Raw genomic sequence first — 24,673 nt, 5'->3', positions numbered from 1 at the left:
TCGCACTTATCTGACTGAGCCCAGCGTCAGATAAGATCCCCATAGGAAAGCTTTGGGTAATGCTTTCCTATGGGCGAGCTTGAATGCGCGCACGCGCCACTGGCTGCACATGTCATGTGCATTCGGCTCCACTCGGGAGCTGAAGTCGGCAGGGGAGGAGAGGTCACCAGCGCCGAGGGAGCCCGGCAATGGATTAAGGTAAGTGGCTGAGGGAGGGGGCCCTGAGGGTGGGGGGCTCTCCAAGAGTCTATAGTGCCTGGAAAACAGGTTTTCCTGGCACTATAGGATCCCTTTAACTTAAAACAGACCAATGAGACGGATCGGCAATCAGGTGTTACTATGAGACAGCATGAAACAAAGAAGGTATTAGTACTAGTCAGTTCCCAAATTCATGTATTAATTAGAGCAAATAAGAGGACTCCTATTCGTTTGTGTTAGTGTCATTACATTGGCCAATATTTTTTCCCCTAGAAAGCAATGTAAAATAACATTGCATAAAGAAAGCAACCCTTATGAGGAAATCTAACCTAAGATGTGCAAGAGGAGGTATCTGTCAATTCAATTCAAAACCAAATTAGCAAATAACGAAAAGGTACACAGCACAAGGTAGTGATAGAATAATTAAGATACTGTGTTTAAAGTGGCAAAAGAAAATTAGCTGAGTTAATTAAAAATGAATTGTCGCAATGTGGTTTGAAGATGAGTGCTAGAACTTTTAGAGGCAGAGACAAATACTTAAAGTTCTAGAATTCCAAGGAGAAAAGGATTTCTACATCCGAAGAAGGAAGAGATTAGAATGCACTAAATGGATGTCAATTTGTCTGAGGAACAATGGGATAGGGTCACCTGGAGTGAAGAGACAATAATATTGATAATTAGTAGTGAAGGAATAAAGTATGTAAGAAGAAAAATTGGAGAGGATTTGCCCTCTGAATGCATTACAGCTGTCATAAAGCACCCAGTTAGCGTCATCACCTTGGGTGTCATGACAGCCAATGTTGTGGACAGATTTTGTGTGATTGATGGTACTCTAAATGGCAAAAATACATTTGTGATCTAATTGAGCCCAATGATAGAGGAAATCACACAATATTTAACATTCTAACACCTGATTCACTCCATGGGACGCCATTTTATAGCTGTAATTGCGGCACAATGTTTCCCAACTCTGTACTAAATAGTAAGCAGGTATGAAATATGATTTACCATGGTTTTTTTTGTATAACTTCTTTTAAAATTGCAATTTGTTTTAAATAAAGTGGTTGCATTACATTCTGAATAAATAAATATAATTTTATAGTAGTATTCAAAAAAAGACAGGTGTTATGAGCCATCAAACCTCAGAAATTCACATTTTCCAAACAGTTTTTAAAAATGTGGGTACTAATATATCATTAGAATTACAGTATTACAATTTACCGTACATTCCGGCATGTAAGTCGACATATTAAAGCGGCACTGTCATGCCGAACTTACCTTTCCTCAATCTCTTCCTCTTCTCCCCCTCTCTCGGGATCTGTTATTCTTTTCTTCCTGTCTCCTTTAGTTTTCTTTAAAACCATAAGACAAAGTAGGGACTCTTTGTCTTATGGGATTCCTCCGCTTGACCAGCTCTGACCAGCGGAGGAGCAAAGTGTGCTTCATTTCCGCTGGTCAGAGCAATTTTCCCATGATCCCTAGCTTTCCTCCCTGTTCCCACAATGCTTCCTGTCAGTATTGCCAAACGTCCTGTCACTTAGACAGAACGCCGGCAAAACTGCCGAATTGCATCCTAACAGAATTCTCCATTGGTGTTAGGATGCAATTCGGTACTTTGTTTGTATCGGAATTTCATTCTAATGAATGAAACTCCGATCCTATTCATTGCCGCGGCTGCATCTTGCAGCCGCTTAGTAGATAACTCCCTAATTCCCACGGTATCAGGGAGCTATCTACTAAAAGGCTGAAAGACCTGAATTGGTCTTTCAGCCAACTTTACTAATACTAAGTAAAGATTACTTAGTATTAGTAAATAATATGCCCCTACTCGCTATACCGCGAGTAGGGGCATGTCTAGTAAGCAGTGAGCAGCCTGTGGCTGCTCACTGTAAAAAACAAAAAACAAAAAAAACAATAAACACCCCCCCTCCCCTGCGCGGGGTTAAAGATTGGGGGGGGGGGACCTACTGCCCGGCCCCCACCCCTGCGCGGTGGGTGGGGGCCCTAATAAAACAATAAGGGGGGGGGGACCTACTGCCCCCCCCCCGGCCCCCACCCCTGCGCGGTGGGTGGGGGCCCTAATAAAACAATAAGGGGGGGGGGACCTACTGTCCTCCCCCCCGGCCCCCACCCCTGCGCGGTGGGTGGGGGCCTTAATAAAACAATAAGGGGGGGGGACCTACTGTCCTCCCCCCCGGCCCCCACCCCTGAGCGGTGGGTGGGGGCCCTAATAAAACAATAAGGGGGGGGGACCTACTGTCCTCCCCCCCGGCCCCCACCCCTGAGCGGTGGGTGGGGGCCCTAATAAAACAATAAGGGGGGGGGACCTACTGTCCCCCCCCCCCGGCCCCCACCCCTGAGCGGTGGGTGGGGGCCCTAATAAAACAATAAGGGGGGGGACCTATTGTCCTCCCCCCCGGCCCCCACCCCTGAGCGGTGGGTGGGGGCCCTAATAAAAACAATAAGGGGGGGGGACCTATTGTCCTCCCCCCCTGGCCCCCACCCCTGCGCGGTGGGTGGGGGCCCTAATAAAAACAATAAGGGGGGGGGGACCTACTGTCCTCCCCCCCGGCCCCCACCCCTGAGCGGTGGGTGGGGGCCCTAATAAAACAATAAGGGGGGGGGACCTACTGTCCTCCCCCCCTAGCCCCCACCCCTGCGCGGTGGGTGGGGGCCCTAAATGAACCCCCCCCCCCATCAAGGTGACTAGGGGTCCCAAGCCCCTAGTCACCCCCCACCCAAAACATTCTATCCCCTACCTACCCCCCTCACCCTAAAAATAGTGAGGGGGGAATAAAATAACTAACCTGTAAAAAAAAAAAAATTAAACTTACCATTTGACGTCTTCTTTTTTCTAAATTCTTCTTACTTCAGCCCCCCAAAAGGCCAAATAAAAATCCATAAACCCGTCGCACTTTTAAAAAAAAAACAAAAAAAACCGAGCGCAAACAAAAATTAATCCATCTTCACCCATGGAGGGCACGCCGTGTACTGAGCTCCGCAGGGCGGGTCAAGGCTTATAAAGCCTTGCCCCGCCCTGCAATTAGGCTTAGAACACAATGATTGGTTGGTTTAAGCCAATCACAGTGCTCTGTGTCATTTTACAAGCGTGGGAAAATTCCAAAGAACTTTCCCACGCTTGTAAAATGACACAGAGCACTGTGATTGGATGGATTTCAAACCATCCAATCACAGTGCTCTGTGTCATTTTACAAGCGTGGGAAAGTTCTTTGGAATTTTCCCACGCTTGTAAAATGACACAGAGCACTGTGATTGGATGGCTTGAAAACCATCCAATCACAGTGATCTGTCATTTTACAAGCGTGGGAAAGTTCTTTTGAATTTTCCCACGCTGTGTAAAATGACACAGAGCACTCTGATTGGTTTAAACCAACCAATCATTGTGTTCTAAGCCTAATTGCAGGGCGGGGCAAGGCTTTATAAGCCTTGACCCGCCCTGCGGAGCTCAGTACGCGGCGTGCCCTCCATGGGTGAAGATGGATTAATTTTTGTTTGCGCTCGTTTTTTTTTTTTTTTTTTTTTTAAAGTGCGACGGGTTTATGGATTTTTATTTGGCCTTTTGGGGGGCTGAAGTAAGAAGAATTTAGAAAAAAGAAGACGTCAAATGGTAAGTTTATTTTATTTTTTTTTTTACAGGTTAGTTATTTTATTCCCCCCTCACTATTTTTAGGGTGAGGGGGGTAGGTAGGGGATAGAATGTTTTGGGTGGGGGGTGACTAGGGGCTTGGGACCCCTAGTCACCTTGATGGGGGGGGGGGGGTCCATTTAGGGCCCCCACCCACCGCGCAAGGGTGGGGGCCAGGGGGGGAGGACAGTAGGTCCCCCCCCCTTATTGTTTTATTAGGGCCCCCACCCACCGCGCAGGGGGGGAGGACAGTAGGTCCCCCCCCCTTATTGTTTTATTAGGGCCCCCACCCACCGCTCAGGGGTGGGGGCCAGGGGGGGAGGACAATAGGTCCCCCCCCCTTATTGTTTTATTAGGGCCCCAACCCACCAAGCAGGGGTGGGGGCCAGGGGGGGAGGACAATAGGTCCCCCCCCTTATTGTTTTTATTAGGGCCCCCACCCACCGCTCAGGGGTGGGGGCCGGGGGGGAGGACAGAAGGTCCCCCCCCCTTATTGTTAGGGCCCCCACCCACCGCGCAGGGGTGGGGGCCGGGGGGGAGGACAGTAGGTCCCCCCCCCTTATTGTTTTATTAGGGCCCCCACCCACCGCTCAGGGGTGGGGGCCAGGGGGGGAGGACAATAGGTCCCCCCCCCTTATTGTTTTTATTAGGGCCCCCACCCACCGCGCAGGGGTGGGGGCCAGGGGGGGGGACAGTAGGTCCCCCCCCTTATTGTTTTATTAGGGCCCCCACCCACCGCGCAGGGGTGGGGGCCAGGGCGGGAGGACAATAGGTCCCCCCCCCTTATTGTTTTATTAGGGCCCCCACCCACCGCGCAGGGGTGGGGGCCAGGGGGGGAGGACAATAGGTCCCCCCCCCTTATTGTTTTATTAGGGCCCCCACCCACCGCGCAGGGGTGGGGGCCAGGGGGGGAGGACAATAGGTCCCCCCCCTTATTGTTTTTATTAGGGCCCCCACCCACCGCTCAGGGGTGGGGGCCGGGGGGGAGGACAGAAGGTCCCCCCCCCCTTATTGTTAGGGCCCCCACCCACCGCGCAGGGGTGGGGGCCGGGGGGGGGGACAGTAGGTCCCCCCCTTATTACCATTTTTTTTTTTTTTTACAGTGAGCAGCCACAGGCTGCTCACTGTTTAGTGGACATGCCCCTACTCGCGGTATAGCGAGTAGGGGCATTGGGGAGATTTTAATCTCCCTTGTCCTATTATGGGGGTCATATTGACCCCCATAGAGTGAGGGGGGACATGGGGGGCTTAGGAAGTGGCGAGGAGCACTGCTCCCTGCCGCTTCTGTCTTTACATATTACAAGGAGGGAGCTGCACGCCGGTAGCTCCCTCCTTGTAATAAACTGAACGAACAAACTAACACTGATACACAGTGTTAGTTTGTTCGTCTGATTTTTTCTATTCATTCATTCGTCTGTCTGATGAATGAATGAATAGGTGAAATTCCCGTTCGCATGTCCAGGTGTTTCACTGGGCATGTGCGGGAATCTCACAGTCTGTCTAGTGTGGGTAGATGACGTGTCCCACAGGGACTTCACCTACCCACACAAAGATGGCGGCGCCCTGAATAAAGATCGGGGCAGAAGATAAAGAATTAAAAAGAGGTAATGTGGGGGGCTTAGGGGCATTTGGGGGTGACTAGGGGGTCGATTGGATGTAGTGGAGGCGGGAGGGGGGTTAAAAAAAAAACGGGATTCGGCATGACAGTGCCGCTTTAAGCTAAAACAAATATTATAAGAGGGTAGAGCAATACGCCAAACAAAGTTGTTAATACCTAGACCAGGATGAAAAGAAGGCCTTGGGCCAATGCCTTACTGAGACATGCAATGATTCCACCCATCTTATATCTCTTGCTTACTTCTCTTCTAAAGAAATAACATTAATGGTAAGTCTTTCAGTAATTCTATCACTCAACTGAATATGCTGAGGAACTATTCTGTACTCTTAATACACATATTATTATTACAAATTTCAGGAGATCTAGCAGATGACACTACCTCTTGTGGTATCGTATCATTTGTGTGTAAGACACGGATGACTGGCTGGAGAGATACGCACTATCGCACACATACACACCATCTACCAGCAAAAACTAGTAAACTACAAGCGAATTTAAATAATAATAATAATAATAATAATAAAATAACCTATAATAACAGGATGTAGTAAGTAAAACATTTATAATTTTCTGTTTGTTTATTTCTGCCTAGTCTTTGTCCAAATCACAATTGTACAAAACCATAGGCCTAGCAGAAGTTCAAACGTTTCACATTATTTATCAGTCGAATATAGGCCTAAACCTATATAACACCTCTAATTTTTGGCGGTCGGCTTATACTGTACATTTAGTCAGAGTCACTAACCCACAATTGTTACCGACTCCACAGCCCTGGTTTTTACGGACTATAGCACTAACATCCACTGTAGTTACATTGTATTCAGAGTACTGTAGTCACATCCAGGACCAATTAATTACCCTATCACTTAAAATACACACTCACATTTCATTTTCACAGTTTCTACAAGTGATAAAACCACACTGATTTTACAAAGCAAATTCGAATGATAAAAACCATGTGCAGAATTGTATTTTTTCCCCCCACAAAAAGGTGTTTCTTAGTAGACATTGCTGCTGTAGAGAATAGTAGTGGAGAAGACGAAGATAGGAAAGAGGTGGGTTAAAGGGACACTCCAGGCACCCAGACCACTTCTGCTCATTGGAGTGGTCTGGGTGCCAACTCCCACTACCCTTAACCCTGCAAGTGTAATTATTGCAGTTTTTCATAAACTGCAATATTTACATTGCAGGGTTAACTCCACCTCTAGTGGCTGTCTATTAGACAGCCACTAGAGGTCACTTCCTGGGTTCTAGCACAGGTTTCCTGTGCTAGAGCGTCGCTGGACGTCCTTACGCTGTGTGAGGACCTCCAGCGTCGCTCAAAACCCCATAGGAAAGCATTGAAATTATTTTTCAATGCTTTCCTATGGGGAGGCGGAATTTCCGCGCATGCGCATTAGGTCTCCTCGGCCGGTGAGCGAGATTAGTCTCGCCCACCGGCCGACGTAATCACTAGGAGGAGCGTCGCGGAGGCGGAGACAGCGGCGAGGGACATCGCCGCTGTCCCAGGTAAGTGACTGAAGGGGTTTTCACCCCTTCAGTAACCGGGGATTGGTGGGTGGGAGGGAGAGGGACCCTCCAGTGCCAGAAAAACGGATCGTTTTTCTGGCACTGGAGTTTCCCTTTAAGCAGGCAGCCTTAGTGCATTGTGCTGTATTCTGTGCACATTGTTCAACATCCACATCTATCATATGGTTTAAGAGTTTACATGTGTGAGGCAAGCAGTCTCGTGAACCCGTGGGATGCCATTACTCAACAATAGTAAAGGGACACTATAGTCACCAAAACAACTTTAGTGTAATGAATGCCCATCATGCCCCTGCAGTCTCACTGCTCAATTCTCTGTAATTTAGAAGTTAGATTGCTTTGTTTATGCAGCCCTAGTTACATCTTATACATGTGACTTACCAAGCCTTCCTAAACACTTCCTGTAAAGAGTCATCTAATATTTACACAAGCTTTATTGCAAATTCTGTTTAATTTGATATATCTCTTATCTTATGCTCTGTTAATGACTTGCTAGACCCTGTAGGGTAGGGGTCTCCTGTATGTGAATAACGTTCAATTTACAGATGGGAGATAAAAACTTTTTTTTTTTTTTAGTGTTAGTCACAGCCAGTGGACGTGTGGCTAGGGCTGCAAGGACAGAAACAGATGTAATTGAACTCTTATGTGGCAGAGTATTGAGCAGTGAGACTTCAGAGGTATTATCAATACACAAACACTGCTTTACTAAGCTAAAGTTGTCCCTTTAAGTCAATTTGTGTGCATAATACTAATATGGCAACTGGTATTTGCCAAACATAAAAAATTAAGGCACAATAGCTTTCAAATTATTATTAAGTTAATATGGTTCTTTTCATGGTTTCATAAATGAAAGCAGAGAATTGTATTTCACACAAAAATATTTGGGAAGCAACAGAAAATACAGTAGATATTAACATTGTTTGGAGATTTATACACTAAATAGCAAGTTGTGGAAAGAATACCCAATTCCTGTGTTACATCAACACAACTGAAAGTATATTTTATAGGAAAAATTTGATATCCCAGGTCCCAACACTCGATGCTCCCGGTCTTTTAATTCTCCGGTGCTGTCTCCAACCAAATTGTACACAATACCAGTAGAGAGCATTTAAGAGTCTTTCAAGGTAAATTTCATCTGTTGCTTTATTGAGCAATTATAAATTCACACAACGTTCCAGTTGACGTTTTAGTCTGTAAAATACTTTTTTCAAGACAATTGTCTATGTGAGATGGATACCTTATATACAAAAAATGCAGTGATCCTATTTGAAGGTGAACAGGTGAAAGGTAACAACGGATCAGAGTGATGTCATTATAGACATAAACATGTTTGAATTACATAATAAATTGAAGTTAACCCTATGTGTAACCGTGGGGCGGGGCCGGGCCTAACGGTCGCAGGAAAGACCTGCTCCTGCACACCATACACTATTAAGCCTGAAAAACTGGACTTTTGAAAACTTAAATGACCCACAACTGTGACCCTCGTGATTGAGGGCCACCGGAGCCGAGGAGAGGCTTGCTCTTGGAGTTTTAGTCCCTCGGGGGAGAGATCTCTGCCGTACCAAGCGGGACCTTGCCTGGCGGTGAGTGGAGTGGACAGCCGCCGCTCCACTATCCTGCCCTACGGAGCCCAACAGAGAAGCTGAACCATCGCGGCCTCTCTGGACCGGGGAGGTTATCCCGGTCCTCGCCTCATAACAGCACTTGGAGGCAATGCCACACCACCACATGAGCCCAAGGCCCAAGGCCCAAAACAAGATGGCCGCCAGACCTGAGCCCGCATCTCTGAAGGCCTGCTTACAGCCTACTCACATGGCGGACTCGCATGTACAAGACTGTGCACACAACTCTGGACAAAGCGGCAAAAGAACAGACAAGCTCCTGCCCATCAGTGCCAACCTACCGGAGAAAGGTGCCTGGAGCAGCCCCAACTGTGTGATACCGCCGAGGTGTAGATACAGACAGACGGAGCAATCTGAGCACCAACCTCGAAGGCACAGCCCCTAAGCCAGGTACCTCTTACCAGCAACACCCACAGAACCCAGGTATTCTGCCAGCCTAACAAAGAGCCCACCAACCGGGAAACCTTGCTCTGCCCATGCATGGCGTCAAAGAAAAAGTACAGGGGACTTTGCGTCTGGCACGGTGCCTGCCTAACACCTCCAACTCCAACACCTGCCGAGTACCTATTCCATCACTGCACCCGGAAGAATGTCCAGCGACAGAGGCGCCCTGGGACCCAAGCCAGAGCCAAGCGGAGACCAAAGAACCCCAACTGGCAGGTCTGCAACGCCAGTAACTCTTGGGCGCAGACAACAACCAGAATCAAGCCGGAACGCATATGGGCCTCATGAAGACGGGACAGCAACCACAAGCTTTCCATGGACACAGCAAGTATCCACTAATGATGCCTGAAACAGGCATAAGCTGATAATCACCCTGCAGGCATACCATAGCCCCAATCTGGCTTGCACTATTTACTTTTATTTACTTTAATTTTGTATTCACGCTGGCGACATTAAGAAACCTGTCCTACATTTTGCCACCCACTCTTGCCTCATGTACCTGAGGATGCAGTAATATATCCTGTTTATGTTTATCATAAGCTTTACAATCTCTGCTCCATAATTCATATTATAAAAAATGTGCAGATCATCAACAAGCCATGGTCATATTTTACATTGCCTGTTATTTCTATAACTTTACCTACTGTTGTGGCACCACAGGCCATATTGTTATTACTTAAATACAAAGTCAACTTCTTAAGCAGAGATAGACGATATACACAGAACTCTTATGTTATGTTATGTTTAGTTCAAATGTTCATGCTTCGGATGACTAGACATGAATGTACCCTGCAACATGTTAGTTTACCTACTGTCAGGATCGGGTCAGGGATCCAACACGCAGAGTACAAAGAGTAGCAGATACGTATACCGGACCTTAGAATGGCCGGACTTAACGTAAAACTACGTATAGAATGGTCAGAGACAAGCCGGGTCAAGGATAACAGAAAGACAGGTAAGTAAATAACAAAGCCGGGTCAGAACCAAAAGACAAGAGAATAACAGAGCACTGTGTGACTAGGCAGACTAGAACCACGACAGGGCAATGAGTAAATGAGAGAGACACTGTTAAATACCCTGGTTAGGGAGAGAAGACACGCCTCCGGCGAGTCCTGATTCGTCTCCACAGATTTGAGTGACAGGCCGTTCCGGGTTGGCGTCATGACGTCGGCCTCCGGGCTTCCTGCTATAAAAGGAAGTGACTCCCTCGCGGCCGGCGTTTGCAAGACCGGGTGAACCGCGAGGAACCGAGGAGACATGCCGTCCGGACGGATAAACTTCTAAGTCTCTACCTCTCTCAGAGGTAGAGGCTTCAGGTACCCTGACACCTACTAAACCTGCAATGCTAAGATCGTTAATCTGCACAGATCTCAGGTAGCCCACTGTGACAGAGGTAGTTGTAACATGTGCCTAGCCTGTAAATGTCTCATTACCATATAACCTCTTTTGTAGCTACATGCCTGGGAACTTACCTGCATAACACAGAAGCCTACTCTCACTAGTACCACTAGACATGATAGTCCAAACTTGTGCCTTATAATCAGAGGGTGACATCCTCTCTTTTGGATCAACCTGCTCAATACTCGACTTGTAACATGATCTGATTCTCAGCGTACAAAGCAACCTACACTAAAGCCAAGGTTCCAACGTTAACAACCCCACGTTATACTATGATATCTAAGCGAAGTGAATCCATACTGTATATAGCCCAAAAAATGTGCTTGTTATATGTACCTCTATGTTTAACTGTTTTCATGAGCTGGAGGATTGCCTTTGAGGTACCCCACATGCAACTGTTATATCTATACGCACAACAAAAATAAAGAATAAAAAAACAAACAAAAAAAAAAAAACACTCTCGTGTAAATAAGTCAGAAAGTAATAAAAGATAAATAACTATAAAAATAAAGTATATACAAATGTTTCAACCCTAACCAAGGGAACATAGATACATATCGCCATTAGCTAAATATTAACTCTGTAAAACATAGCTCAATCATATATTATCTTCTAGGTAAAAAACAATATAATGAGTTCTTCTCATTTAAACCAGATGGTGATAATGTTTTCAACGTGTATATCCAGAAAGCCTCACGTCTGAGTAACAGGTTATCATGACCTCCTCCTCTGGGTGAGATGGGTATGTGATCTATTCCCATAAAGTGAAGTGAGGACAGGCTATGTCCCATCTCAAGGAAATGCCGGGCGACTGGAGTTCTCGCAGTGCCGCTCAGTAGTGCTGAACGTATAGTTGACCTGTGACCCCGCATGCGTTCCCTTAGGTCATTAGATGTCTTGCCCATGTAAGTGAGACCACAGGGGCATATAATTCTATACACAACATGTGTGGTCCTGCACGTTGGAAACATTATCACCATCTGGTTTAAATGAGAAGAACTCATTATATTGTTTTTTTACCTAGAAGATAATATATGATTGAGCTATGTTTTACAGAATGCATTAATATAGTACAGTTATTTGCCGTAACTCCATGATGGAAGTAGTCCATATCGTATAATGCTTAAAAATTGCACTGACAATATTCTGCTATACAACTGAGTTAATATTTAGCTAATGACGATATGTACTATGTATCTATGTTCCCTTGGTCAGGGTTGAAACATTTGTATATACTTTATTTTTATAGTTATTTATCTTTTATTACTTTCTGACTTATCTACACGAGAGTATGTTTCACATACCGGTTACACATAGGGTTAACTTCAATTTATTATGTAATTCAAACATGTTTACGTCATTAATGACATCACTCTGATCCATTGTTACCTTTCACCTGTTCACCTTCAAATAGGATCACTGCATTTTTTGTATATAAGGTATCCATCTCACATACACAATTGTCTTGAAAAAAGTCTTTTACAGACTGAAACGTCGACTGGAACGTTGTCTGAATTTGTAATTGCTCAATAAAGCAACAGATGAAATTTACCTTGACAGACTCCTGAGTGCTCTCTACTGGTATCGTATATATTTATTTGTGTTCGGGGCCATTTCAGTAATGAAATGAAATAGAGATAGAGATAAAGTCATCTACCTTTAATAAGCAAAGTCGGTTGAGGTGTGCCAATACCGACGTATGTGGTAGGCCTTAAAATAAAGTGGACCTACCTTAGATAACGTTGAATAGAGGGAGTGGAGGGTGGGCCAGCAGTACGTCTGGAACCAATCACGGGAATGTAGGGAAGGGGGGAGTCCCCTTTTAAAGGCACATAGCCCCTACCACAACTTCAGGCCAAGCCTTCCTATATACACACACACACACACTTATATGATGTCACTTTTATTCAGTGACATCAGAACAGAATGTGCCTTGTTATGCCTCTTTAGTTTACCTTATGTATTAAACAAAATGGAGTCGTCTTAGATCAGGTTTACACAATTTCAGTTCATCTTTGCTAGTTCATCTTTCACCTAGGACAAGCTAAAAAGTCATCATAATCTGGCATACCTGACATACACAATGTATGAATCATCAGTGGTGTCCAGTTTAAAGAGGTTTGGGAGTCATTGAATATTTCAATGTCACACGTAACAGCTTACTTATTCGTTGCTTAAAGTTTGCTAGGAAAAGCTTTTTCTGGTTTCCTCTGTAGACGCCACACATCTCTCACACTGTGCCTGACCCTGTTAAGCATCTGAAAGCCTTGCACATCGCCATGCTCTATATATCGGTGTAAAGCAGCCTGGAGAACTGTGAGCGGAATGCTGAAATTGAGGTGGGGATATGTAGCTCCTGTGCTGTTATCTCTTGTGTTACTTGCAACAATGCCTTAAATAAAACAAAAACAAAATTAGACTATTACTATGGGGTAATTAATCGAAAGCATGCATTGGCTAGAATTATATCTCTTTATAGAATAGGGCATGTGAAGAGGGAGACCAATTTATACACAGGACTGCAAGCTCTGCAGATTAACTACAATAAAAAGGACGCAGAAAAAAAAAGTGAGTGGTCGAGAATTATGGGAGAAGAGTATTTGATATATAGTCAAAAAGCAGTTGGAGTGGAGCAGTTGGACACATCTGAGTGATGATAGTTAAATTTCATGTGTATTGTAAAGCACGCATGTAAACTGGAAGTTTAGTTACCAAGAAGTTCCCCAGACTGTGTTGCGAACAACGGACCTCCGCTAGAGCCTCCATGAACAGCACAGGTTGTCTGAAGCATGACTGGGGACTCTTCTGTGCAAATTACTGCCGACAGGATCCCAGAAGTCACTGAAGGACCACAGTTCTCCCCAAAAGCCCCATATCCAACAACACACACGTCCTCACCTGGTGTGTAAAGAAGAGAGAGAGGGTAAACCATGTAAAAACTTTAACTAAACATAAACCATCTTCTTCAAAGCAGCACTGTCACGCTAAACTTACCTTTCTCCTATTGTTTCCTCTTCTCTTCCTCTCTCTGAATCTGTTCTTCTTTTCTTCATTTCTGATTTAATTTTCTTTAAAACATAAGACAAAGAAGGGACTACTTTGTCTTATGTATGTTTCCTACGCTTGACTTTCTTTGACCAAAGGAGGAGCTTACATCAGCTCCATTTTATGTGTCAAAGAGAAGGGCATGTACTTTCTCAGGAAATGGAGCCCACTTAAGCTCCTCCTTTGGTCAAAGAAAGTCAACCGTAGGAAAAATACATAAGACAAAGTTGTCTTATGTTTTAAAGAAAACTAAATCAGAAATAAGGAAAAGAAGAACAGATTCTGAGAGAGGAAGAGAAGAGGAAAAAATAGGAGAAAGGTAACATTGGTGTGACAGTGCCGTTTTAAATAGTCAACTGAATCCTTTTTCTTCAGATATATAGATTATCGACCTACGATGGTAATATTGCAAGCAGACAATTTTACCTCTGAGATAGGGAACTCAAATCCCATGTATGTAGAACGATATAAAAAATTAAAAGGCAATATAATCTCAATATGGGCCAAATTGTGTGCACTTGATCTTCAACTATAAACTGGTAACATAATGGATTCTTCCTTCTTTGTTTAAGGGACTTTGTGATCCATAAAAATAAGTGGATGCCCAATCTACATTGATACTGTAAGTACTATACTAAAAGTATTATACTAAGTATACTTAATAGCACTAACAATACTAAGTATACTTCTTATCTCTTCATAAATAATATATTCATACACAGATATTTTGACTTTGTATTTTCATTACATCACTAGGTGGCAGTATAAGCACTTTTAAAAACTGGACTATTGTAAAAATCTTGTGTTACTTTACACATTGTGTTAACAAAATACACATATTATAATGAATACAAAAAGGTACAATAAAAATAACAATTGTCTTACATTATCATTTGTTGCTACAACAGACTCCCTTACAATACAATAAAATATATACTCCATAAAATATAGAATTGAATAGGAGATTAAACCTCAATGCATTTTTCTTTTGTAAAACTCTTTGCTTCTAATTATATACATTATTATAAGCGGTTTTAAAGGATCTGTCAACCCTAAAATAAAATCAATGTTTGCATTGGTTTATATTTAGATAAGAGAAAGGGTGAGTCTACGAGTAATAATATACACCTTATTCTGAATTTGTATGTGCTGTGAAGCAAGTCAAAGTTATTAGACTGAAGCCCATAGGGACACTTCTGGGCTTTTGTGAAAGAGAGCTCTGCTGCCTGGGTGCAAATATTATGTTGCACAGGTCTTGCTCTGCAACGCGTGGCTCTTCATTCACTCTGTATTGTCCTGGAAAATCTACTGGCCAGAGAATTAAACATTAAAACAAAGCAGTAAAATTGTGATATGGAACCTTAAAAATCAAATGATTTCCAAAACACATAGTGAAAATTTTATAAAAGTTATTCTCTCATTAAGATCCCAACAAACAGCTTTAAATAGACACTATAAGCACCAAAACAAGTTTAGCTCAATGGAGTGGTATTGGTGTATAGGTCATGCTAGTGTAGTCTCACTGCTCTGCTATTTAGGAATTAAATCACTTTGTTAATGTTACCCTGCATGTGAACTACACTGTCGCTCTACATATTCCCTGTAAAGAGAGATCTAAACTTCATTTATTGTCTGTTTAATTTAGAATTTATCCAGCTCTGTTGATAGCCTGCAGGAACCTCATGAGTTTTATTAAACTTGAGGACATGAAAAATTTCTAAAGATAACACCTGTGTTGTCAGATGTAATTGAAAATTACCAGATTTTACTATTTACATGATTTAAAGTCCCAATTTTATGAATGACATGAAGAAAAGTATTATGTGATTGTATTTCCTTTATTCCTTCAGCAACAAAGAAATAAAAACAATGAGAGAAAAACAACATATGAAAGAGTTAACAAAATATGTGGAAATAATACTTGCCTCCATGCGGTTACTAAAATCCTGACATTACTATCATGTAGGACTACATTGACATCCCAACGATGAATATCGATGAGCAAGTGGCCTAGCAAAACTAAAACTTTTTTTTAAGAATTTGGAAAACAAAAGGGATGACAACCAATATGACCACCATCCAGGACTGATTGACTGGTTGAAATAGCCGACCTATAAAGATTAACCATCCGATAAGCTCTACAACTTTCGAAGAGAGAAACTAAACAGGAAAGTAAATCGGTTCTAAGCGATATGTAATACCTATACATCGGAGGTTATCAATGGCCACATATGAGCAAAGAGGGCTAAATTTCCCCTCATTTCTGGATGGGAATAAAGGTGAGTTAAGATACTTACTGTAGGGTCTCTTCCAGGAAAAGTCATGACGATTGCCTTGAGAAACCCATGGCCTCCCATGAGATGGGCAGAATGGTGCTGGTTTTAATTCAGAGTAAGTGGCATGTTTGGAGAATGAACCTCGGTTCTGAGAAACCCCGTAAAACCATGGACGGACTCTTTCCCATCACCACATAAAAAATTGGGGTGTAAACACCCACTTCCTTGAGCTTTGTGCCATATCCAAAAGACATAAAAGGTTTTTAATTCTTGACAAAGGTTTCTTCAAATAACAAACCATTTTCTGCTGCACCAAGTTCGTTTAACCCCTTAAGGACACATGACATGTGTGACATGTCAGGATTCCCTTTTATTCCAGAAGTTTGGTCCTTAAGGAGTTAAGGCCATATAGAGAAATTATTCTCAACTTTGAGGAGAATAAAGAACAGAGAATTGAGCAGTGAGAATGCAGGAGCATGGTATATACACTACAACCACTCCATTAAAGTGATACTGTAGGTACAAAAACAACTTTAGCGTATAGTCTCACTGCTCAATTCTCTGTCATTTAGTAGTTAAACCACATTTGTTTATGTTTTTGCATCCCTTGCCACACCTCCGCTTGTTTTTGACCTAGATATTCTAGGTTCCTTTATTGCACATTCTGTTTAATCTAGAATTTCTTATCTCCTGCTCTGTTAATTGCCTTGTAGAGCATTCAGGAGACTGAAGTTTACAGAGAAGTAGATAAAAGAAATTTAGCATTTGATTAGTAATTAAACCATTTTTCTAAAACGGGCTGTGTGAGTCATAGCCAAGGGAGGAGTGGCAAGGGACGGATGGGCAGAACAAAATGTAATTCATCTCCTAAATGGTAGAGAATTCAGCAGGGAAACTACAGGGGCATGGTCTGGTTCAGTTGTTTCAATGCTAGTAGTGTCCATTTAACGTTTAATAAGTGAATAATTTTTTTATAATATTTACTATGTGTTTTGGAAATCAAATTCGATCATAGTGCGCAAAGTGACAAAATCATGATATGGATGCTTAAAAATCGATACAGTAAAACTGTTTTATTAAGCTAAAGGAACACAACAACTTTAGGAATACAAACCTGTATTCCAAGCACTTTAGTGTTTCTGTCCCTAGTTTTATAGGACCCCCCCATGTGTGCGATTAAAACTATTAAAATATAAGTTTTTACTTACCTTTTTAAAGTGCCAAGCACCGTATGCTGCTTATATCTCCTCCTCCCAAGACCTCATGGAGGAGGCATAGCCTCCTCAAGTGTGGTCCAATCCAATGATCCTCATTGAGGAGCATTAGAAGCCTCATGTGCCCATCAGTTTCCACTAGCGCATCCAAGCTTCCCCAGCTGAATGCCTTCTTGGTGTCTAAGGATACCAATGCCACAGAGTAGCATCTATGTGTAGCATCCCAGATTAGATCTACACATTGCTTAGTGTTATCTGCAGCCGGACAATTAACGATAAATCCTTTAGTGGTCCTTTAATACCACCCTAATGTAAAAATAGTAAGTTGATGTCCTACGTCTGCAGTTGGCTGTATTTTAGTGTTGAATGGTGCAATATCCTCTCAATCACTGTGCTTTCATATATCAATTCAAAGGTGATTACACAGAATCGCTCGGATTGTGCAAAGTGTTGCTGCATGTTAATTGGTAACTATGTAAATATGGCTTTTATTAATACAGATGTCTGCTGCTTATCTCATGTACTTGGTGATATAAAGCGTATGTGCATTGTTTTCTTTGTTTTTTTTTTTAAAGACTGTTTTGTGCAACGTGTCGTTCCACGTTAATTAGTTACTATGTAACCAGGTGAATAAGGATTTTATCAATACAAATTGCAGCCGTTTGTGTGATGTATTTGACAAAGGACAGCACATTTACTACTGTTTGCTTTCAAAACATTATTCTCCTTTATGAATCATTTCCAAATTCAGGTCAAAATTAAAATAAACACTTAGCTTGAGCTTGAGCATGATGGCTCCTAAAAGATAATGCAGTACCGTACTAATTTAGAAACAGTGCTTGCAGTTTCATGGGACCATTTCAACATCCAGGTACAATCTATGAGCTAAATAACTATCATATGCTTAACAACTAAAAAAAAAAAGAGAAAAAAAAAAAGAAAGAAAGAAAGAATGGAGAGAAATAAAGCATGATTTTCCAACAAGACAATGCATTGTGGTACAAATGTTAATGCCAGTCATAGACTATGGGGATGTAGTATATGTAATGTATCTGCACTCCAAAGATATCTCATTGATCTCAACAGAGTAAATTTTGTTCTGTCACCAACACACAGAGTGTAACCTCTAAAATAAATTAAAATGGAAACCCCGGACCCATTGTGAAAACTTTAAGCCCATATCTTTACTTACCGTATATACTCGAGTATAAGCCGAGTTTTTCAGCCCATTTTTTTGGCTGAAAAACCCCAACTCGGCTTATACTCGAGTCAAGGTCTGTATTATGGCAATTTGCATTGCCATAATACAGACTGGGGGAGAGGGGGGCTGGCAGAGCTGTAACTTACCTGTTCTGCAGCTCCTGTCAGCTCTCTCCTCCTCCGCGCCGTCCGTTCAGCACCTCGGTCAGCTCCCAGTGTAAATCTTGCGAGAGCCGCGGCTCTCGCGAGACTTACAGTGTGAGCTGATAGAAGGAGCTGCACGGACGGCGCAGAGGAGGAGAGAGCTGACAGGAGCTGCAGAACAGGTAAGTTACAGCTCTGCCAGCCCCCCTCTCCCCCCCACTGAACTGCCACTGGACCACCAGGGAAGGAGAGCCCCCCTCCCTGCCATGTATCAAGCAGGGAGGGGGGACGAAAAATAAATAAAAATATAAATAAAATAAGAAATAATAATAAAAAATAATAATAATAATAATAAAAAAAATAATAAAAAAAAGGGGGTATAAGGACCACTGTGGGAGGGGGGGGGGGGTATAAGGACCACTATGGGAGGGAGGGGTGGGATAAGGACCACTATGGGAGGGAGGGGAGGTATAAGGACCGCTATGGGAGGGAGGGGGGGGATAAGGACCACTATTGGAGGGAGGGGGTGGGATAAGGACCACTATGGGAGGGAGGGGGGGTATAAGGACCGCTATGGGAGGGGGGGGGGGATAAGGACCACTATTGGAGGGAGGGGGTGGGATAAGGACCACTATGGGAGGGAGGGGGTGGGATAAGGACCACTATGGGAGGGAGGGGGGGTATAAGGACCGCTATGGGAGGGAGGGGGGGAGAAAAGGAACACTATGGGAGGGAGGGGGGGATAAGGACCACTATGGGAGGGAGGGAGGGGGGGGATAAGGACCACTATGGGAGGGAGGGGGATAAGGACCACTATGGGAGGGAGGGGGGGGATAAGGACCACTATGGGAGGGAGGGGGGGATAAGGACCACTATGGGAGGGAGGGGGGGATAAGGACCACTAGGGGAGGGGAGGGGGAAGTAAGGACCACTAGGGGAGGGGAGGGTAAGGACCACTAGGGGAGGGGTGAGTCAGGACCACTGGGGGAGGGGGGTGAAGGAACACGGGGGTGGGGAGGTAAGGACCACTGAGGGAGGAGGAGGGGAGGTCAGGACATATGGGGGGGCAAATATCCTTGCACCGGCCCTGCACACACTGCATTCATACACTGCATTCATACACACACTGCACTCACACACACACACTGCACTCACACACACTGCATTCATACACACGCTGCACTCATACACACGCTGCACTCATACACACACACACGCTGCACTCATACGCACACACTGCATTCATTATACACACACTGTAAATAAATATTCAATTAATATATTTTTTTTAGGATCTAATTTTATTTAGAAATTTACCAGTAGCTGCTGCATTTCCCACCCTAGTCTTATACTCGAGTCAATACGTTTTCCCAGTTTTTTTGGGAAAAATTAGGGTCCTCGGCTATTCGGGTCGGCTTATACTCGAGTATATACGGTAACTCAGATGCTAAACAATTTGCAAAAAAATATAGCCAACAGGGTGGAAGAGGCCCTTCAGACGCTTACACCCTGACCAGCCCAGCTTTGTAAAAGGTAGGCAGGGGACGGATACTACTAGGAGAGTACTGGATATTATGCACTCGAAAGGCGGGGAGGAGAAAAAAAGGTCTTATGCTTTCTCTGGATGCAGAAAAAGTGTTCGACCGGCTGAGCTGGAACTTGAGGAAATACCAATTCCATAGGCATAAAATCAATCATTAAATCAGCACATATCCTACAGAACTTGCATTCCTGATAATGGTGAACACACATGACATCACATGACATGATGGGAAACTGAAAAAAACAGTATCAATAGGAAAATGTACATTTGTCTGTTGAATTTAAAAATACATAAAGAAAAATATACTTTCAGTGTCTTTCTTCTAGAATTGAGACTGCTTAAAGGTTTCAATTGTGGCTACATTTCAAAATACACTGTTAGTGTATGTACATACCGACATTGTAGTGAGATGACAAAACTGGGTTTGGAATTCCATGAAAAACTTCTTCTAATTTCACAACTGCAATGTCATAAGGAGATGATTCGCTACTTGCAAACAACACTTTTCCTGTAATTGCCCGATACCTGAAAGAAAGATCTAAATTAATCCATTTGAGTTTAAAGTCATTAACTATAATCAGGATAACTATAAAACAAATCAGGGACTGGAATATGAATACATATCCATCAGTAACAAGAACATTAAAATTATAGGGGTGAAATGTCTAGGTGAGCTTACAGTAATTCATGTTGGGTGTTTGGTCATTGGTCTTGTTTAGTTGTGATTTTTTATTTTTTTTTCTTATACCACTGCTCTGTAAGCCAACATTTTTACCTCCTTGAACCTGCAGTGTTAATATCTCTGTTCCAAAAATACTCCTGTATATGATGCCATTGCCTAGCTTTCGTGAATGGTTTGGTAAAAACTTACCAGAAGCTGCGAAAATTAATAATTGCAGAGAATGCAGAAACACCAAGAGTTATTTCAATTTATTGTTATTTGCGTATTAGTTGCTTATGTACTAGAAACAGTCATTTCTTATGTATTTTTCCAAATGGAAAGCCAGCAGTAGGTTAACAGTGTCAGCTGACCTCCAGGTCCAAGGGCCATCTGGAGCACTTTGGGATATAACCGTTTGTTTAATCCCATAAGGTAAGACAACCCCCCAGGAGTTTGACGTACCTTAATCAGTGAGATGAACACTATGGGCATCGTAACTTCCTTTAAAATAACCCATTACTTACCTGTAATTCAGCGATGAGACAGTATCCACATTGCCTCCAGTAGAATGCTTCTCATGGAGAAACACTAGGAGGGAGGATGCACACCTAAAAATATTATGAAAGAAAGCACTGGCAATGCTTCTCCATGAGAAGCATTCATTTCCCCTTTATGCTGGCACACAAATAAATTTAAAAATAGCTCCTCCCGGGAGTTTAATAGACAGCCGCGAGGGTGCACATTACATTTTTATAAGGTGTGAAAGAGTAGATAGTCTGTTAAACATTAGCTCTTCAGTTGCATAGAGTGTTGATTGAAAGATTTGGGAAGGGTAATGGCTTATTTTTAATATTTTTAAAAGATTGGGGTAAATATAGGGTGAGGTGTTTTATTGCATATTGGTGAAGCATATTATTGAAGGTATTGAACTGCTAACATTTAGCCCTAATTGCTCTAGGTGAACCTGGTTCTTGGAGTTGGAAACAGGGCACACCCAATCCAGAACTGTATACCGAAAAGAGAAATGAGGCAATTCCTCCTGGTAGAGTGGAAGTGCTGGGGACAACCACTCTGCTTTGTTCCATATTCCTCAACAATATACCAGAAGCCAATTCCTGAAATATTTGGCCCGCTTGATAGTTTTGTTTTTTTTAACTTGGCCCATTCAAGGATATTTTTGATACGCATCATCATACTTCAGGATCAGATCTAGGGCCAGAAATACACTGTTCTAATTAGAGATTTTTTGTGAAAGTAAGCAGTTTTAAACTTTACCAGAAAACAAACATATGTGTAACATACTTCTCTGATGTAGGAGGTCTAATCTTCACAGACACTTTGGATGCACCCCTTAGCACATGGCGGCAGGTTAACACAATGTTTGAGTTCAACAACACCCCAGATCCCCAAACTTGGCCAGAGTCTACTAAAACAACGGAGGATAATAGTTGTTCTATTGGTTGTAGTGGTCTCTCAAGTTCAGTTACACAACTTTCCGTTGGCATTAATTGAGTCAGTTGGTTCTTTACATTCATACCAGACATTGCAAAAGCTTTCATAAGGTTTTCTAGAATATGGCTAATGGCACAAGCCAATGTAAGTCCAACCCATTCATTTGTCTTCCAGCAAAGTGGTGCCACTACAATTCCCACCAACTGTAATACACCATCATCAACAGAAAATATCCCACCACCTTCTGAACCTGGCAAACAGCGGGCATCGGTTAGAAGAACAACATTCCGGTCTCCTGCTATGTTACTGAGTACCCCTTTACTAATGGTATTTAGAAAAATGTCAGGGTAAAAAGAGCCAAAAGGGGAACCACAAGCAAACACTGAACTTCCTTTTTGCAATTTTTTAGCATCCATGATACTTATTTTAGGACATGAAATGGTCAGAGGATTTTGCAGTTTTAGAACAGCAAACCAATGCAGGTAAGCAAGATCCTTTTTCATTTCGCCATACTCTTCTTTCTCCTCTTCGCTTGAAAATGCCCACCCCTCCGATTTGTTAAACAACCTGGAAAATGCCTTCTGGAATTCTGGACAGGGAACAAGCATGAGGAGCTGACCCTGATGCTGTTTTCGCTCAGCCCTTAAACTAGCTTGATTTGCCATTGGAATTAGACCAAGTCCCAGTTTGTGTTCTAGAACTTTGTCTTTGAAGTGATTTTCCATTCTGGATTCTGCAGGGCATTCTATTTGTATTGTAAGATCTGCTGGGAACTCGTTGCCTAAAATATGAGTTGGCTCAGTCCAAACAAAATCTGCTTCCTTTTTTTTCAAAAAAGGGAAAAATACAGATGCGTGGCAAAGCACCAAGCCCAAACGCCTGTTGAGGATTACTCCGCTGCAGCTCCACTGCCCATCGCATTCAGTTTTGGCATTGTGGTAGAGAGCTGAATTTGTTTTCTCAAAATTGTAGGAATCTGTGTCTTTAAGAAAAGTCCCATTTTCTTTTTCTAAGTCTGTGTGCTTCTGGAAAGCAGTTATTACACAACAATTAAACTCAGCAGGCAGCAACTGTGATTTAATCATATTTCTTTTGAAATGCCAAATGCAACTGTTCAAGCACTAATGCATCAATACAAAGGGTAATTTCCTTCAAATACTAGCTAAATTCAGATTAGAAGATATTACACATAGGTTTAGCCAGCTAATGCAGGCTCTTTATGTCCATGCCACCAATTGCTCAGATTAATGAAGCATGGGGTGTAGTTAATACATATCTGTGCAGTGTGTCCCCTTGTTTCTCTGGCAGGTATCACTTGCACTCCTTTGAAGCCAGTGGTGATCATGCAATAACAGAGTATTAGTACACATGCCTTAGTGTCAATACAAAGTTCACTGCTGGGAGCATGTTAGCCTGACCAGGAAGCGTTCACAGGCAAAGGAGCGATCTGATTGGTTGACAGGCTCACCTCTTAGCTGCAGGTTTGTGTCGGGCTCTACCAGTGGCTGTTTTCAGTGACACGTTGATATCTGCAGTACAAGAGAGCCGCCTTGTGATTGGCTGTTTTTCACCCACTGATGTTCAGTAAGGGATACGCCCACGGGAATGACGTAGAACGCACTAATTAAATGGAATGTTTAGGCAGCAGGGTAAAGGTTCGCGGGGGATTCTGGGATGTGAACCTGAGAAGTGGTTCAATAGGGCACCTGGGCTGCTCTGTGTGTTTGGAGGGCAAGCTGGCTGGTAATGGGTGTTTAGAAAGGATATGCTGGGAGAGGAGGATTAGGCAAAGTTGCCTGATTCACCTCAGCACTTTCTGGTTCTGATGGGGAGCACATGAAAAGTGTTATATTGCTCTATAAGTGCTGCCCTGCAAAATATTGAGATAAAAAGGGCAGAAATGTGCCTGATGCCTTAGTTGAAGAAGTAAATTAATATCTATGGAACTATGGTTGGTACATGTACATGTGCACCTGGGCATTTTTTCTTTTTTTTTTAAATAAACTGAGAATATTTATTGAAAAATGTATTGAAAACTTACTTGTAGAGTAAAGGTCATTTGTATTAAGTCAATTTAAAGGGAAAGTTTTCACAAACTTTTTTTTTTGTATTTATGTTGTTTTTATTGTTTTTTCATGACCACAAAAGAAATACCTTGACATATAGACAAAGTTATACACTAGTACAGGCATAGGCAACCTTCGGCACTGCAGATGTTTTGGACTACACCTCCCATGATACTTTGCCAGCATTATGTGTGTAAGATCATTATGGGGGATGTAGTCCACAACATCTGGGGTGCCGAAGGTTGCCTATTTCTGCACTAGTACATGGGTTCTCCTTGTATGTTTATATACAATTATGGCACTCTTTGAGTCTAAATGTGGCTAAATCAGGTAGCGAGTGTGTGAGTTGGTCGTTCTTCTCATACGTAACTCTTAGTGAACTGAGCTACCTCTCACCATTGAGGGGTACCCTTGCCTTACTACCTCTATCTCTTGCCTGCGTTAGGCTATCGGGTTTACCCCGTTGTATGAATCGCCGGGTCAGTATTTTATCCTACTGGTAGCGTATGGGTCAGTATAGTCGTTAGTACACCCCACTAGGTTGTGTAGTCTTGCATTTGGTGTGTCTTTTCAGTGTGTTATGTCCTAGGACGTGCGGAATATGGTCGTTGTGTGC

The 24,673-nt window shown here is 42.9% G+C and overlaps 1 protein-coding gene across 1 annotated transcript; it reads right to left on the bottom strand.

Annotated features, from left to right (window-relative positions):
- Positions 1 to 11,909: 11,909 nt before the first annotated feature.
- Positions 11,910 to 23,412, bottom strand: TYSND1 (trypsin like peroxisomal matrix peptidase 1). The gene is made up of 4 exons (XM_063435325.1): positions 21,842 to 23,412; positions 20,273 to 20,403; positions 13,169 to 13,354; positions 11,910 to 12,848 (listed from the first exon to the last, which is right to left on the bottom strand). Exons 1-4 carry the CDS (start codon positions 23,074 to 23,076, stop codon positions 12,631 to 12,633), a joined length of 1,770 nt encoding a protein of 589 aa, XP_063291395.1. The 5' UTR covers positions 23,077 to 23,412; the 3' UTR covers positions 11,910 to 12,630.
- Between the last annotated feature and the right edge of the window lie 1,261 nt (positions 23,413 to 24,673).

This window comes from Pelobates fuscus, chromosome 10 (genome assembly GCF_036172605.1).
Source record: "Pelobates fuscus isolate aPelFus1 chromosome 10, aPelFus1.pri, whole genome shotgun sequence".
NCBI lineage: Eukaryota > Metazoa > Chordata > Amphibia > Anura > Pelobatidae > Pelobates > Pelobates fuscus.
The sequence above is the reverse complement of the archived record's forward strand: the minus strand, read 5'-3'. Positions and strand labels throughout refer to the sequence as shown.